Source organism: Natrix helvetica (genome assembly GCF_964273705.1).
Source record: "Natrix helvetica genome assembly, chromosome: 1".
Classification (NCBI taxonomy): domain Eukaryota; kingdom Metazoa; phylum Chordata; class Lepidosauria; order Squamata; family Natricidae; genus Natrix; species Natrix helvetica.
In genome coordinates this window covers 37,924,789-37,942,225 of record NC_138548.1, presented here as the reverse complement: position 1 = coordinate 37,942,225, position 17,437 = coordinate 37,924,789, and the positions used below count along the sequence as shown (strand labels likewise).

The 17,437-nt window shown below is 38.3% G+C and overlaps 1 protein-coding gene across 4 annotated transcripts in view; it reads right to left on the bottom strand.

The window, feature by feature from the left end:
- The window catches only part of PPP1R13B (protein phosphatase 1 regulatory subunit 13B), a 55,334-nt gene that overhangs the window by 26,608 nt on the left and 11,289 nt on the right, over positions 1-17,437 (bottom strand). For all 4 annotated transcript variants that reach the window (XM_081933921.1, XM_081933922.1, XM_081933919.1 and 1 more), the window contains exons 2-4: positions 10,827-10,974; positions 8,574-8,693; positions 2,559-2,623 (exon numbers count right to left, since the gene is read on the bottom strand). In XM_081933921.1, coding sequence (XP_081790047.1) covers positions 2,559-2,623; positions 8,574-8,693; positions 10,827-10,974 — 333 coding nt within the window. The remainder of the gene's footprint in view (positions 1-2,558; positions 2,624-8,573; positions 8,694-10,826; positions 10,975-17,437) is intronic.

Below are 17,437 nucleotides of genomic sequence, written 5' to 3'. Positions count from 1 at the left end.
TTGTGTTTACTATAATTCATCACTCAAAAACAATTATGAATAATAGAAATGCCTCATTAAGCACTATAAATAAATACTATTCCTTTTAATTGTGACTTGCGAAACTGGATTTTTCTGGATGTTTAAAGAGGAAACAAAGCCATCTCAGTGTGATATGCTCTAACCTGCTATGATTAAGGCTCATTAAAAGATTCTGAAATACCATAGGCTTTACTTTATTTTTGTTTTTCCAACTTTGTGGTTAACGCAATGTTTATGAAGGTGGCACAACCTCAAAAAACAGACATTCAAAACAGCACATGATTAAATTTAATGCTACAGGCATCAAAAAGCATTTATTTGCCTCACACATTTTCATTATAACATTATTTCTTTTTCAGCTAAACTGTTGACAGTGTTCCATAAGAAATTTGTACAATTGCCAAATGTAAATAAAATAATGCTTGTAGTACCATTTCTTTTATTTCACCATTTATTTTCATAGCTAACTATGATTACTGAAACAATAATCAAATGTGTATTGCTAATATTAATAGTAAAACCAATGAGCTACAAAAATATTATTCACAAGCTTAGTGGGTCAATAATTCCCAAATCTCATAAGAAATAAGCTCTCATCCTCAGTTTGTGTAGATCTAATAAATCTCAGGTGGCTTTGTATCTTCTTTGATCAAAAACAAAAGTCCCCTTCTCTTATCCAAATCCTTCTTCAATATGAAAAACTGCCCCTGGCATTCATTAGAAATCAATGAATAAAAAAGTCTAGTGGATTTTGCTAGAAGTGAAAAGCCTAATCATGACAAGATCACATCAGCTGTCAAGTCTAATTAACTCAATGCATTGTCCTTTTCATAGTCAATGGACAAGTTTAAGCTAGTTCCATTTTTACACTTGACTGTGGATTTAAATTTCAAAACACAAACAATGCAGAATAGAAACTTTTACGGCTTGTACGCCTGTGTGGTTTTAAGTTTTTAAATGCTTTAACTGTTTTTTTTTTAAAAAATCTATGCCAGTGATGGCTAACCTTTTTGCCATTGCATGCCAAAAGTGGGGGGAGCACAGGGGGGGTGTCATGCACGGGCGTGTCCACACCCATAATTCTATGCACGGGACTCCTCCCTCCCTCCCGGTTTTGGCATGTGATGGATCCGCTTTTCACCCTTCTCAAGCTCCAGAGGCTTTCTAGGAGCCTGGGGAGGGCAAAAACGGCCTCCCCCCCGGAGACTTCAGGAGTCTTCCCTGAAGCCTCCGGAGGGTGAAAAATGGCCCAACATGCAAAGCAGAGGTTTGAGAACGGACTTCCGGGTTGCTGGTAGGGCCGTTTTTCTCCCTCTGGAGGCTTCAGGAAAGCCTCTGGAGGGCGAAAAATGGCCGAAAATGAAGGCTGAAGTCAGCTGGCCAGCGCATGTGCACTGGAGCTGACAGGGCAACGCCTTGTATACCCTAACAAATGGCTCCGCGTGCCATAGGTTCGCCATCGCAGTTCTATGCTATCCAGAGTCCACTGGCGTTGGATAGTTGAAGTAAACATTTATCACTGAAATAAAATAGCTATCTTAATTTTTTTTTTAATTTTGCTTTTTAAAGAGTAAGAATAGAAACAACCCAAACAGGTTTTAGCAAATACTGAGTTCACGCATTTGCTTAAAAGCTGTCTGTTGTGGGAAATGGGATGCTAATATGATTATATAAAGCTCTTTTATATAATATATAAGAATACTGCAAGTATTTCATTCTATGTACTAACAATAATGGCAGATATGTGGTATTTATTTCCAAGATAGTATTCAATACAAGAAGATGCCACACAATCACAACAGCTGCATTGAAACTTTGTTTAAATTGTAAACACTGACACTGAATATCTAAAAAACACTATGTAATTTTTTTTCTAAGCCTACATTACTACTATTGATAAATTGTTGCAAAATAACACAGTTTTGGAATATATAACATATTTTGAAAACTTTTTTGTGTATAATAGAAATATTAGTGGGTTAAATTCTTATAAATATTCCGTATAAAAATGTTTTTTTAAATGTTAAATTCGGGAAAAATGGTATGCCGTCAGCTGTCATAAATTTTATAAAAGATACTACACTTGATCTTAGCCAAAAGGCCGAGAAGCGATAAAAGAAATCCTTGCTAAATTTGTAAAATGTAAAATTGTTTGCCTTGGGGAAAGCTATGTAAAATATTTTACTTTAAAATGTGTTTTAGAAATTTTGAAATATATTATATGAGAAAGCCAAAATAGGCACAACTTGCTGAGATAGACTACTTAATCCCAATGTTGTTGTTTTTTTAAAAAAAATTCCAATGAAGACATGTGAGATTCTGGTATTCTCACATTAAATCATAGAAGATTGCAGAAGTAAAGTTACCAAAATCACACAAGATATTGCACCCTTACAAAATGTTGGTTGTTATTTTATGCTACTTTGTTTATTTCTGTCTTAACTATGAAAAATCACTGAGGATGCCAAAATTCCAGGTTTAAAAATACAAATCAACTTGAGAATACACATACTGTAAATATGCAATTTACCACGTACCCCATTTTCTGTACGTTTCTCCACAGGTATAGAGATTCCATTTCTATGATTTTGAGTCTGACGTCCTGGGAAAAACACAATTATAACATTTAGGTTCCCTGTTTAATAGTTATTTTAGCATTAGTAAACGTTTTGACAAGTTAAATATAATGGGCAACCTTGTGTGTTAATTTGACCAGCAAAATTTTAGTTGTACAGAGGTTTGCTTTTCTACATCTGAGTAGAACCTCAGTTCAATAACAACTAAAATACCACTGAAATTGACATTACCTCAGTTCTAATTACGTTGTTTTCCACAGTTATATAGCTAAGGTGATAAAAAGGTAAAATATCTGGTCACTATACCCTTTCCATAAAAACTATCACCACTGCTGCTGCTAATTTCAATTACAGGTAATCCTTGACTTAACAACCATTCATTTAGTGATTGTTCTAAGTTACAATAGCACTTGGATAAGTGACTTTTGAATGTTTTTCACACTTGTAACTGTTGCAGCATCCCCATGGCCACGTGATTAAAATTTGGTATGCTTGGCAACTGGCATATATTTATAACGATTGCAGTGTCATGGTCATATGATCATCTTATGTGACCTTCTCACAAGCAAAGTCAGATTCACTTAACAATTGTGTTATTTACTTAACAATTTCAGTGATCCACTTAACAACTATGGCCAAAAAAAGATCATAAAATGGGGCAACTGCCTTGATTAGCAACATAAATTTTGGGCTTAATTGTAATCATAAGTGGAGGACTATCTGCCTATCCATTTGTAAACAACACCAACCGCCATCATGCCATTTTATTCACAGAAGAGAATGTCAACACTTTATTAAGCCTGAATTTCTACCAGCCACTGTGGAGTATCACTGGCCAATCTTTTCCATGTATCAAGTTGCTTGCCATGATTGCTATTTCTCCATGAAGAGTAACAGTATAAAAACAAGCTGCTAATCAAAATAGTAAAGGTAAAGCTTCCCCTCACATATATGTGCTAGTTGTTCCCAACTCTAGGGGGCGGTGCTCATCTCCATTTCAAAGTTGAAGAGCCAGCACTGTCTGAAGACGTCTTCGTGGTCATGTGGCTGGCATGACTAAACGCCAAAGGCGCACAGAAAGCTGTTAAATAGCCATACTTTAATTTTGTTTAAATGCAAATTCTTTTTTAAATTAAGAAATGGGAGTTGGCACGGTGGAATGGACCAGAGGTTGGAAAACCAGTGGAGCCCTGTTGATATTTTCTTGGGTGACAACCAAGTGAGACTGGGTCAGTGGGGTGGGTGACACCTCCATTGTGGAAGTTCCTTGGTGAGCATGAAGGGAACCTCAGTGGTGGATCAGCTGACTGTGCTCTAACTGTGGAATGGACACCAGAGGATGCAGCAACACAGCAGAATGAGTAGAAATAACTAGCACCTTAGACTCCATCTTGGGTCTTCTGCCCCAGTGAATATAAACACAGGCTCAACTGGCACAGTATAAGGATGTGATCACGGCTAGGGAGTCTGTTCAGTGGAGAACCCAGTGGAGTAGAGTGGGGGTCTCCAATCTCTGGTCTGCGGCATGCCAGAAACTGGGCTGCACAAACAAGCAAAGCCCCATCCGCAGGATGCAGGCAGCATGCAAAACCCTCCAGTCCACGGAAAAAGCTCTCTTCATGGAACTGGCGGGATACCAGGGACCAGTTCCCTGGAGTAGAACTCCACGAACCCTCTGTAGTAGAGGGTTCATGTGGCCAAATGTTTCATGGCAGCAGGAGAAAGAGCAGGAACAAGGCAGTGGAACTGTGGGAGGACAGCCATGTGTCTTGCAACTGCTGCTCAAGAGGCCGTATGTAAAGTAGTGATTTCAGTGGATTCCCTTGCCTGGGAACTGAGTACCTGGGATTGAGGTTGCTGGCATACAAATGAAGAACATTTTTATGGGCCAGTGGCTTTAAAAGTTTTGACAGCTGGAATTGGGGCTTGTTGAAGACCACCTATTTGTCTCGCTACCCTCATATGGCAGAAAGGAAAAGGCTGGGGCTGCTGCCTTCCAGTTCTTTTTGGGGGGTGGCTTCTCTGCTGCTTAGGTCAGACTAGGAGACACAGTGTAGGGGAATAAAAGAGGAAAGTTTGATTTAGGATACAAGAGTTGTGAGAAGGAAGGCCTAGGTAAGATGGTTGGATGGAGGGCCTGGTCAGGTACAATACAAGCAGATTTGGAAGGGACCTCGGAGGTCTTCTAGTCCAACCCCCTGCCTAGGCAGGAAACCCTATACCGTTTCAGACAGATGGCTATCCAACATCTTCTTAAAGACTTCCAGTGTTGGGGCATTCACAACTTCTGGAGGCAAGCTGTTCCACTGATTAATTGTTCTAACTGTCAGGAAATTTCTCCTCAGTTCTAAGTTGCTTCTCTCCTTGATTAGTTTCCACCCATTGCTTCTTGCTCTACCCTCAGGTGACTTGGAGAATACTTTGACTCCCACTTCTTTGTGGCAACCCCTGAGATATTGGAACACTGCTATCATGTCTCCCCCTAGTCCTTCTTTTCATTAAACTAGACATACCCAGTTCCTGCAACCGTTCCTCATATGTAGTGCAGTGAGTGCCAGAACCTGAGCCAGAATCTGTCTATCTTGATTGTTTAGGTTGGATGTGGATGGCTTCCAGTGCCTTAGGGATGGGAACTGGGATTGGGAAGGGAAGCAAAACAGGAAGAGAGGGGAGATGGTAGGGGAGAGCATTGCAATCATGATGGCATGGGGAAATATAGGAAGGGACAGGGCTCTCTTGGAGAAGGCAGCCCCACGGTTTAATACCAGTACCCTGTGTTCTGGCCCCCTGTGCTCAACCCCAAGTCCTGGTTTCCAAAGCTTTGGTGGTTCAGGTCTCCAGCTGTTGCTATGTAATGCTAGGTTGACCTGCAAAAAGCTCACTGTGGATGAGAGAACCAACCTGGTTTGAATCATCAATACCTGGATGGGCAATGGGGGGTGGAGGTGCCCTCTCTGAAATGTGCCTCTTGAGTTTCAAGTGTGGCGACAGTTGTGATTCCAGGCACAGGTGGCTGTGGTGCTTATTTTTGAGTCTTTTGTGGCCTCTATTATGTCTTTTTCTTTAATGTATTTGTGAATAAATGTATGTGAAATGGTTCTGACACTGAAGTGCATCATTTAGTTATATAGTATGTTGTGAATAATTATTGTAGAAAGAAGAAAAACTTGTTGTGCATAAGGGTTATGATAAACAAACTTGAAAGTTGGATATGTCAGAAAACACATAAAAGTTGAACGAAGTGGGAATAATAGGTACTTAAGAAGCATGTGTTTTAAAACAAGAAAATATAAAGTCAAACATGAATGGGTGTTGAATGAATGTAGATTGAACCCAATATGAACCACAAATCTGATAAAAGTTGCAGCTTCTTGTTCTATAATAATACTGGGAGTGGCTGACTTAATGATAGTGTTGAGAAGAAAAATGAATAGAAATGAGAAATACGTTAACTTATATATGAGTTAAGAATAAAAGCTTTAAAAACACAACTGCAAAGAAGATGAAACACAGAACAAATTAAAAGGAAACAATTTTTATTTATCTATTTATTAAACTTATTGACTGCGCATCACAGGTAAGTAAATACTCATGGATTAAAATCTAAGAGACTAATAAAGGAAAATATTTGTAATTCAGGGTTGAAATGAGGAGTCCTTGTTGTTCTCTGAGCTTAGTTGTTTCCTTGAAGATGGTTCATTATCCAAACTAGGTAACATCATCTGTGCCCTGGCTAGGTAACTAACTCCAATGATGATACTTAGTTTGGGTAATGAAACATCTGCAAGAACACAACCAAGCTCAGAGGGCATCAAGGATCCCTTGAAATTTAGAGAGCAGAACAATAACAATAAATTAATAATAAGGTTCAGGGGGGAAATTATAGATGACTTTTAATTCTAGTAGTAACAGATGCAAGACTGGTTCTTATTTTTCTTTATTTCTGGTATGATATCCAAATATGTAGGGTGCAGAGAAGGATTTCCATTCTAAATTGATATACAAGCTCTACCTTTATACAGAGTACACCATACCTTTTTCAAATTAAGAGCTCTTTCTTAATAAATGAAAAGCTTGAAAAGCACTTACTAATTTTTGAGTTTGCTTATTAGTACTGCTGATTTTGTAATGCTTGATTTAAATCCTCAGACTGATGGAAATATACTACTGTTATATGTCAAAGGGTGCAGTCCTAGAGGATTTTGTATTTGCTGAACAGTTTGAACAGTTGACTGAATAGTTTCAGTGTTCAAGTAAGTTACATATTTTGAAATGGACCCTTGCTTCATAACTATTTGACCTTTGATCTTATTAGCTATTCTTTTTGTTCTTTTTCCTTTAAAGTAATGTCTTATTATTAATTATTTTTTAATAAAAGCATACTTTTATAAGCATACTCCAATATCTCAGGGGTTGCCACAAAGAAGAGGGAGTCAAACTATTTTCCAAGGCACCTGAGGGTAGAACAAGAAGCAACAGGTGGAAACTAATCAAGGAGAGAAGCAACTTAGAGCTGAGGAGAAACTTCCTGACAGTGAGAACAATTAATCAGTGGAACAGCTTGCCTCCAGAAGTTGTGAATGCCCCAACACTGGAAGTCTTTAAGAAGATGTTGGATAGCCATTTGTCTGAAACGGTATAAGGTTTCCTGCCTAGGCAGGGAGTTGGACTAGAAGACCTCCAAGGTCCCTTCCAACTCTGCTATTGTATTGTATTGTATTATTGTATTGTACTTAAAGTCTTAAAACTTATTTCTTCAGTTATTCTGAAATCTTCAGTCTTAGTATTGGATTTTTAAAGGTAGCGTGTGTAGTGTATAATTTCCAGAAGAACCCACTCATTCCTACTTACCTTTGATGTCTAAATTTGCCCTTATCCCCTAAAGCAAAATGAAGGCTTTTATCTGTATATTTAAAAAGTTCTGCTTCTCACTTCCTTTTTATAACTAAGAAAAAAACAGAAAGTCCTAGCTGCTTTTAAGTAAAACATGTCACTGAGACAGAAATTAGCTCATCTAGGGCCTAAAAGTACTAAAAGTACTGAAAATCCACAAGCCAGCAATTGAAAACAAAATAAAAAAGCTTTTAGATACAGTAAGCATCCTTAAGACTGTAGACTAAACAAGTTTAAATCAGAATTATATGTAGTGTTTTAGACCTATAATTATACTGTGGGCAAAAGGTATCAGGTGGCAAAATAAGATTCTAAATATAGAATGCATAAATGTACAAAATATTTTAACTATTATTGTCAAGCCTTAGTAAATCCTGATATTGTTTCACAGTAGTTAATAGAAGATGGATTATTTTCACTTAAAGCATTCACTCCAGGTTTTCTACAATTAAAAACTAGGAATTAACTTCTAAGAATTAAAATTAATTTTACAGTTCTAGGAAAACGCATTGCAGTCTTTTGAATTTTCTTATCTTTGCCATTGAATATTATTATAAGTTTAATGTGGGTCCTAGTAATATATAAATTGAATGAGTAGTGAAATAACACTAATATTTGATATTTGTTTCACATATTTCATAAACTAAATCATCCATCATACAATGTGAAAACATAATCTAAGAAATTAAGTAACCTTGGACTGAAAATGATCGAATTTCTGTTTAATAGTACAACACGTATAATTAATAAATCAGTTTCCCCTTAGGTTCAAAAACTGGTTTCACCACCTTCAGCTGCAATAACTAGAAACAAATGTTTATTGTAATTTGTCATCAGTATCTCGCATCACTATATATAGGAATGTTTGCCCTTTTCTCATACAAAAGGATAGGAAGCGTACCTTTAAGGATCATTATCTATAGAAATACTTGTAAATAACATTTACCTAGAGTTACAGTAGTTAAAAATCACCAACACTACTTTATCACTATGCTTGCAGATTTAATTTAAACTGATAAAAGTTGGGGCACATAAAAATTATATCCATGATACAGCAACAAACATTATAGAATAAAAGAGTACCCTGTTCGTTGCCTTCTGCTGGGGATTCTTCATGTCGGAGAAAAAATTTCACTTCTCCTCTACGAGGTCCCCATTTTTGTAGATGGTCATACATCATATGATCAAAGGGTATGTGTCGTTCTGAATACAGAATCAAAAATCACTCATTAGAGCACTTCACTGGCAATTTACTTAAAATAAGGGTAAACAAGTATATAAAATAAGGTATATGTTTTAATCCCCCCCATCAAAATTACAATATTCTAGGGTTCCAATGGATTACCTAAAACTTTCTTCCTCCCAATTACAGAGCAACCTTTTTGAAAAAGTTAACAAATTGAAATTATATAATCTCTAAAAATAATGACAGTAGTGCTTAACTGGATTGTAGTTTGCACAAGAATGTAGTTTCGTGTGAGTCGTGACCACATTTATATTTTTAAAATATTACTTATTCATTAGATTTATATCCCACCTACACTCTCGTCCAGTTTTTGCCCATTATAAGCATCATGTGTGATAAGTTGGAGTAAAAGGGAATATCCAGTGATCTTCTGAATGCCATAAGTATTTTACTCTTTCGCAACTCAATATGTTAGAAAATAATGAAAAAGGATTAGCACCTCAGTGTTGGTATTACTCATAACACTGTTAACAACTACCCCCTACAGTTTTGCAACCAAGCTTATTATAAATAGGGCTTTAGTCACTATCACTCTAGAAACAATTACACTGAAACAATTTGCAAGCTACCATATTCCACATAGCCCATCAGCCTCACACAAAAGCCAAGGGGATATTACGTCTCTATTTTGCTATCTGACAAAACAAGTTGTTGGTAAAAATATGAAATAGTACTAAGCAGCAATGACTTAAAGAATGTCACTAAGACGTAATATCCCTTTGTTTCTTAATTCCCAAATATTTTTTCTTTGTTCTTTACCACTTTTTAAAGGATCATGGCAGTTTACTATATTTACCCACTGCTAATTTATGATAATCAAGATAATCATATCATCTCTTTTTTACCTTTTACTAAGAATAAACAGGCAGAAATCTCTTCCATTCAGAATATCCCATCAGAATTCTATTAAGGCTAAATATGCACATTTAACACTATTTATGTTCACGCTAAAAGCATGCTATCTACAGCAATGATATTGTGCTAGACTGAGTATCATGCTGTGAAAGTTTAAAGAGAAGGATGTAACTAGTAAAATACTGTAGAGTTCCATTTGTCTTTACGGAATCTAAGATTTACATGAAATAACTGGGGGAAATTAATTGCACTCACCTGTTTCCTTTTGGGGGCTTTTAAAAAGGTATCTGTTCTCCCTAGTTCTTAAGCATTGCAGTATTTACTGTTCTTAAGCTCTGTGGTATTTACTATAGATTAATTTATTTTTCAGACTTTTTATACTGCTAACTACGCAATAGTTGAAGTTCTCACTTTCAAAGTGGATTTAAATATGTGAATTCTAATTACCGTATTTTTTGGAGTATAAGACGCACCCAGATTTTGAAGAGGCAAATTAAAAAAAAAGTTTTTGCACTCTGCAGACCTCCCAAAAACGGCCCGTTTTTCACAAAAACAGGTCCACTTTTTTCCCCCCAAAAGGGCATGAATAGCATTTAGGAGGCTTGTAGAGTGCTCCTGGGAAGTGGGAACGCCAAAAATGAGCAAAAAACGGACCATTGTTTGCCAAAAAAGGCATGCATGGCCTTTAGGCGGCTTGTAGACTGCGCCTGGGGGTGGGCAAAATTAAGCAAAAAACGGCCTGTTTTTCGCTCATTTCTACCCTCTCCAGCCCCCAGGAGCACTCTGAAAGCCTCCTAAAGGCAATGCACGGCCATTTTGGTGAAGAGGATGGAGTTTCGGGAGGCAAAAAATGCTGTATTCAGTGTATAAGACGCACCCAGATTTTCAGACTCTTTTTTGAGGGAAAAAGGTGTGTCTTATATTCCAAATAATATGGTAGTAAATATAACACATATATGAATATGTTTTTGATTGATTTAGGATATAATTCATTATTACAAAGATATAATTGTAAATAAAACACTATCATATTGTATTAATCTGCTTATTTTTCATAGGAATTTTTCAAGAATCCCCCCTTGTCTGAAAAAATATATAGTATCAGCCTAAATTGTGGATGATGTGCAGTCATAAAGTAATGTTTCTTTTAAACTGTTGTTGAAAACCAGCTGATAAATGATAATGCTTGACATAATGCAGCATAGATAAATATGGAATGCCAAAGTATTACTTACCATTTCCACGCCACACTTCAGAAAGATGGCAGCTACCTTCACCAGGTTCTTTGCAAAATTCTACCACATCTCGACAGGTTGTTTCAGGAGTAATTGGCACTTCAGTCAAAATTTGTTCATTATTGCTCAGGAACACTGTCAATATCATCTGAAAAACAGGAAACCGCTGTACAATGTAGATCAAAACTTTTTCAATCATGCAATCTGATCTGTATAATTTGGTGCACTGTCCTGAAACAATGAGTTTTTAAACCACAGAACAAGGATCCTTTATAAAATTCGGCAAATATTCACTGAAAAATGAAACAGAATAAAGATATGTCTAAAGATCAACAGAGTTAATAAAAGAAATTACTCCCATCTAAAATAATCATGTTCTGGTGATATGTTATATCTGATTACAGTAGATGGAAAGAAATAAAAGAATGTTATGCTCACAGACTGGTAATCAGAATAAAAGTCAGCAAAAACAATACATCTGATTTTCAATCAAGTAGCAATTTAAGCAGTGCATCCCATTGAATCAAGAAGCCTTAATATAGTTTTTATTATAGCATATATTGTTAAATTGCAATAAATGAGATCTTAGATAAATGTGGTTGGATCTAAAGAATGAGTGGAATAAATCCACTCCCTAGCTCTCATCCAGTAACATTATAATAATAAAAGAACATTGTTTTCAAAGGGAACTTGGGTCATTCCTAAGACTCTGGTGCATGATTTGGCTTCAGCCTTACTTGCAGGCTGGAATGAGCACACAAGGGCCTTGGGATAGGATCACACCTATATGGACTCTGTGGTCATGGATCCCATAGGGCTCCCAGTTTATGGCAGAGCACCAGAAAATGAAACACCTACGCACCCAGATTTTGAAGAGGCAAATTAAAAAAAAAGTTTTTGCACTCTGCAGACCTCCCAAAAACGGCCCGTTTTTCACAAAAACAGGTCCACTTTTTTTCCCCCAAAAGGGCATGAATAGCATTTAGGAGGCTTGTAGAGTGCTCCTGGGAAGTGGGAACGCCAAAAATGAGCAAAAAACGGAAGAATTGTTGGAAGAAGAGGATGGATGAAGTCAACCAAGCATGTAAGAGCCTTTATTAGGACTTGTGAAAGTAGAGCAGTGAAGTGCATTTATTTCTTTGCTCTTATTGCATCTGCAGATGCAATACATTTTAAGATTTAATGAGTACACTAGACAATTCAAATTTATTGTTTCATCTACAAATTCAGGAAATGCAACAGCCATTCTGTTGTTAGTAAAAATAACCTAAGGCATGACTTTGTAAATTACAACTGCAAGGTTAGATTAAACTAACCTTCTAAAACTATCTGACTATACAACAGCCTCTTGTTCATTGCAAAATAGTGCGTTATTTTTCAACTTGACAGATATTTGTCAGTTAAAAAATACTAACAATTGTTTTGCACCTTTATTCTTTGTAAAGTACCAGGAGGCAATCACTAAAATAATATACAGATGTCAAGGTTACAAGAGAATTCTCCAGATATGCAATAAATAAAAGGATCCCAAATAGTAGAAAAATGAATGTTCTACTAAATATTCACATACAGATATTAAAGCCCCCCCAAAATCCATTTTCTAAGAAACAACAGCAAAAACCTGTCTTACAAGCAGAATGCTTTTAATTATGGAATATTATAAATATGAGCGGAATATGAGCGGAATGTAGAAAAATGCTATTTTTCAAAAATCTCTGCTGTCCTTATCAATATTTGTTACATAATTTTTAATTTGTAAGCTAGTATCTACAAGACAATGTGATTGTAACAATATTCAAAAAATATTACGTAAAAACAATTTCAAGCATAAAATGAAAATATGCAAGTGAAAACAAATTCATGTTCAAACAGTAAATTTCTAAACATGAAAACATTACTGTGTCTGTAGTACATAATAATTGCAAACCTCCCCACAAATATAAGAATCATTGTGAGAGCATCACAACAATGAAAAAAAGCTGTTTTCATTCTCACCTTTTTTTTCATTATTTTGTTTACTTTTCTGTTTCTCTGATTTATGCTGTTCCTGCTATGTTGCCAATCTTTGTCTTTTGATACGTTTAAGAGGCTTTGAAGAATCATTCTTAAAAGGTTCATGTGTAAATCACAGAGGAAAAAGGTGGCTTTTTAAAAATAAAAAATAAAATATACAGTGAAAACTAGAATCTAAAATAGTTCCCGTGCACAGGCTGCAGTGAAAATCTACTTAAATGGGCATCTTCTGGATGTGGAGTAAATGAATACAAGAGATAATGACGTGTGAAGATAAGCCACCCTACTGAAACAAGACAGAGCCTAGTGACAGCAGATACTGTGGATTGGGCTTCACCTAATTAGGTAAGTTTACAAGAAGAATTCACTTAATTAAATGTGTAGCATTAATCACTGCCTCAGTTTAGGAAATGCATGTCTAAATAATGAGAGCATTTAAAGTAGACATTGAATTAAACAAAAAATACTAAGGTTATAATACAGTTACATATACTGTATATGTAACCTCTGACTATACATTCCAATTTTCCATCATTTTACCCTGATAAGAAAAAAAATGAAACAATGATAAACTTTTATACAAATATCAGAATAATGATAAGTTTCATTTAGCTCGCTTCTCTAACTTACAAAGTTCATTTGCATCTCATTTTGTTTTTCATATATTTTCAATTTCATCCAAATTTTAGCATTTGCAAATGTGATATACATTCAATTCATCTCATTATCCATGTGATTAATAAGGATGCTAAAGAACATAGTCCTGGACTCTTTTCACTTAATACTTTTTTCCAGTTAGATGAATAAGCATTCATAAATGCTCTTTAATTACGCTTTTTGTTGTCATTTCATATATATATCTAATTGTTATGTGTTCTAGCCCACATTTATCTAGTTTGCTGGAGTTCTTTCTGTTGCTGTAACCAAGATGCTTTTCATCTATAGCATTCCCACAATGTACTAAAACACTTATTTGATCCTGTAATCTAAGAAATTTATTTGATCAAAAAGATATGAAATATTGCTACTGTAACAAGATTTGTTCTTGACAAATCCATTCTAACTTCTAAAAATCGCCATACTGATTATTACATATTCCAAAAACAATTGGATTAAGACCGGCTTTAGAAATTTACAAGTTCTGATACAAGATTATTCTTATTTTATAAATCCTTTCTATTATTTTATAACACAGAAAAAAGCTGTTGTTGTCCCATTTTAGGCTTCAATCTGGACGGGGTGCAGTATCATCATGAGCTGTTGACACCCACTAATTTTAAACTCCACATTTAGGTCAATCAGAATGGAGCTGGAAGGGACATTGTAGTGTTCTAGTCCAACCCTTTGCTCAAGCAGAATACCCTGTACCAGTGATGGCTAACCTTTTTGTCATCATGTGCCGAAAGCACCCATAATGCAATGTGCGTGCACCCACACACCCACGTATGCAGCCCACCCTCCCACACATTTTTTGCTTCCAGGTTGGTGCAGGCGGCTTTCCAGGCTCAAAATGGGGTGGGGTGGGGGCTTGCGTGGCACCCCCGTGCCATTTTGGGCATGGAAGGGCCTCCTGCATCAACCAGGAAGCCAAAACGGGGTGTGGGAATGGCGCGTGAGGCCCTAAAATGCAATGCGAGCAGCCCCCATGCATGCAGGGCAGAGACCCGAAGACCAGCTAGCCAGCGGGAGGCTTGTGCGCATGCACGGTGGAGCTGGGCTGGGGCAACGGCTGGCGTGCTTGCAGAGAGAGCTCTGGGTCCTCCAAGCCCAGATAATATTTCATGGCTCTGGATTGGGTGGAACTCCCTCAGACTGAGTTGGTGCAATCTGGAGGTCTTCCTAAATGTATACCACCCAAATGGCAGTTGTGATTGGGAGAGGGGCTTTACACAGATTTGTCTGGTGCATCTCTTTGCACTCTTTCCTAGATTGGAAGCTTTGTTCACAGTCACTCATGCCTTGGCCATTTTGTTTGGATTATTGCAATGTGCTCTAGATTGGGATGTCCTTGAAGACCACCTGGAAGCTACAACTAGTCCATAATGCAGCAACACATGGCAGTGATGGGTGCACCTAGGTTTACCAATATAATATCTCTGTTGTACAACTGCCCTGGCCCCGAGTTTCCTTCTGGACGCAATTCAAAGTGCTGGTTATTACCTTTAAAGCCCTATATGGTACAGGGCCAGATCAGAGTTGTGCTCCTGGTCCCTTTGCTGAAACATTACTATCTTGTGAGATCTAAGAAGCGTGCCTTTTATGTGGCAGACCCTGGCCTAACGAACATCCTTACTCTGAAGTTTGGCAAGTACCTACTCCTTAGCTTTATGAAAACCACTTAAGACCTGGTTCCCCCCCCCAAAAAAAAAAAAAACTGGGATAAGGTGCTACGGTTTAGTAGATTTGAAGATGGGACTACAGGTGAAAGCTTAGTGTTGTTTTATAGCAATAGCCCTTAGATTTATATACTGTTTCATAGTGCTTTACAGCCCTCTCTAAGCGGTTTACAGAGTCAGCATATTGCCCCCAACAATCTGGGTCCTCATTTTACCCATCTTGGAAGGATGGAAGGCTGAGTCAACCTTGAGCTGTTGAGATTTGAACTGCTGAACTGCAGCTAGCAGTCAGCTGTAGTAGCCTGCAGTACTGCACTCTACGCACTGCATCATCTTGGCTCTTATCATTGATGTTGTTTTAGTTGTTGGACGGGAACTGCCCAGTGTCTGATATAAGATGGATGGCTACATAAATATTTTAATTAATTGATTGATTTTGTCTTTTAATCCTAGTCTTCTCAACCACATTTTGGAATGTATGTTATTTTCAGACAAAAATAAGAGTTCCACCTCCTTTTAGTTACATATTTTTATTCAGCAGTTGATCTGTTTCTTTTTAAATTCTGAACACATCTGAAAAAATGTATAGTTGTTCATCCTCAACTTTTTGACACCATCTCTATCCTTCTGGGTTAGCTATATATTCTTTCTTGATGCCTCTCCCTTTTCCCCTCCTGTTATGTAATGTTCAGATTTTCAGAGTTATGTGCAGCTGCACATGTTTCTTCTGCTATCTTCCGATTTTTTCCTCATTGACACTGTTTTCAGCTGTGCTTTTAATTTAATATTTATTAAAATATAAATTTATGTATTTATTTTTACAATTCCAATTTCTAAAGCTGTTCTAAAGTGAGCCCTGGAAGGAGGTTGAATGACTGGCTGCTGGGGTGCGAGAGGACCCACAGGAACTGACTCCTCCTCAGGATCCGAGGAACATGCGAAGAGGTCGGCCTGGTTGGCCATTGAGGGCCCTGGAGAACCCACCATGGCAAGGGAAGCAGTGGGGGAAAACTCCTGCCCCTCATCCTCACTCTCAGATATGGAATGCCCATGTCTGGACTGGGCATCTGGGAAAGGCTCCCTAGGGGAAACCGGCCTGGAGGCCTGGGCCTGCTGTTGGGCCTTGGAAAACTGCTTCTCTAAGGCCTTCTGACGGCGAAGGGTGTCCTTGTCTAGGCCTGAGCCCTGCTAGACCCCTGCCTGGCCTTCCGGGCTACCTTGCCAGCTTGTCTGGAAAACACCCTGGTGGAAGGGTCTGGCTGCTCTGAAACTTCAGGGACCCGGTTTACCATGGCTGATGTGCTGGGGATTAACTGCTGTAGGCAGGGAAAACCCCTCTCACCACCCTCACAGCTGTGGAATATTGGACCAAAGCGCTCAAGAGTAGAGACACTGAAGGCAGGAGGGAAGCAAGGCCAGCCAAGCCTGAATAGAATTGAAACGCCTTCCGGTGCAAGCTCCAATTGCTCCCATCACCACCCAGGTCAGCAATCCTTGGAGAATGACCCAGGGGAGCCACGAACCTCCTCTGCCGCCACCCTAGCTGATCACAAGAAAGGGGAAGAGCCGACCCGCTGGCAAACCGGCAGGAAGGCTCCAAGCGGCGACCTGCGAAGAGCCAGGCGATCAGGCAGCTGCTGCAAATAATGTGGGAAAATGAAAGGACAAACAAAATGGTGGCTGCAACTTTTGACCTCCTCAAAATGGCCACAACTGTTGACCAACCCAAAATGGCCACCGGCAAAGCCCTGAGGCCCCCGCCGGGTCCTTTAAATGAGCGCAGTCGGAAGCAACGGAGACCTCAGCGGGGAGCCTGATCACAGCGGAGCAGCTGCTATTGCACTCCAACCCACACGCCTCCATCGACAGCTGCCTGCAGCCTCATGGCGCCCGGGCGAACCCAGGACACCGGAGAGGCTGAGGGAGGTGAAAACGAGCCAATTAAAGGGAAAGGAAACAATTTTCTCACCAAGCCTGCTCGCGAAGGAAATTAAGGAACCAAATGAGGTAAAAAACAAAATTGGAGAGTCCAAGCAATCTGCTAGGAATGAAGAGAAGTGCGTCCACTGGGCTGACTGAATTGAAAAAAACTGGAGACTGGTGAGCACCAGAGGTGTGTCTAAAAATTTCAATTCAGTCCTGTGCAGATTGACTGTATTTAACCCACACTTGGACTCTCCAAACAGCGCCCAGGAAAACAGGAGAAGTCACTGCCTCTTCTTTGCCCACACAACTTCAGTTAACATGCATTCTGAGAGTGGC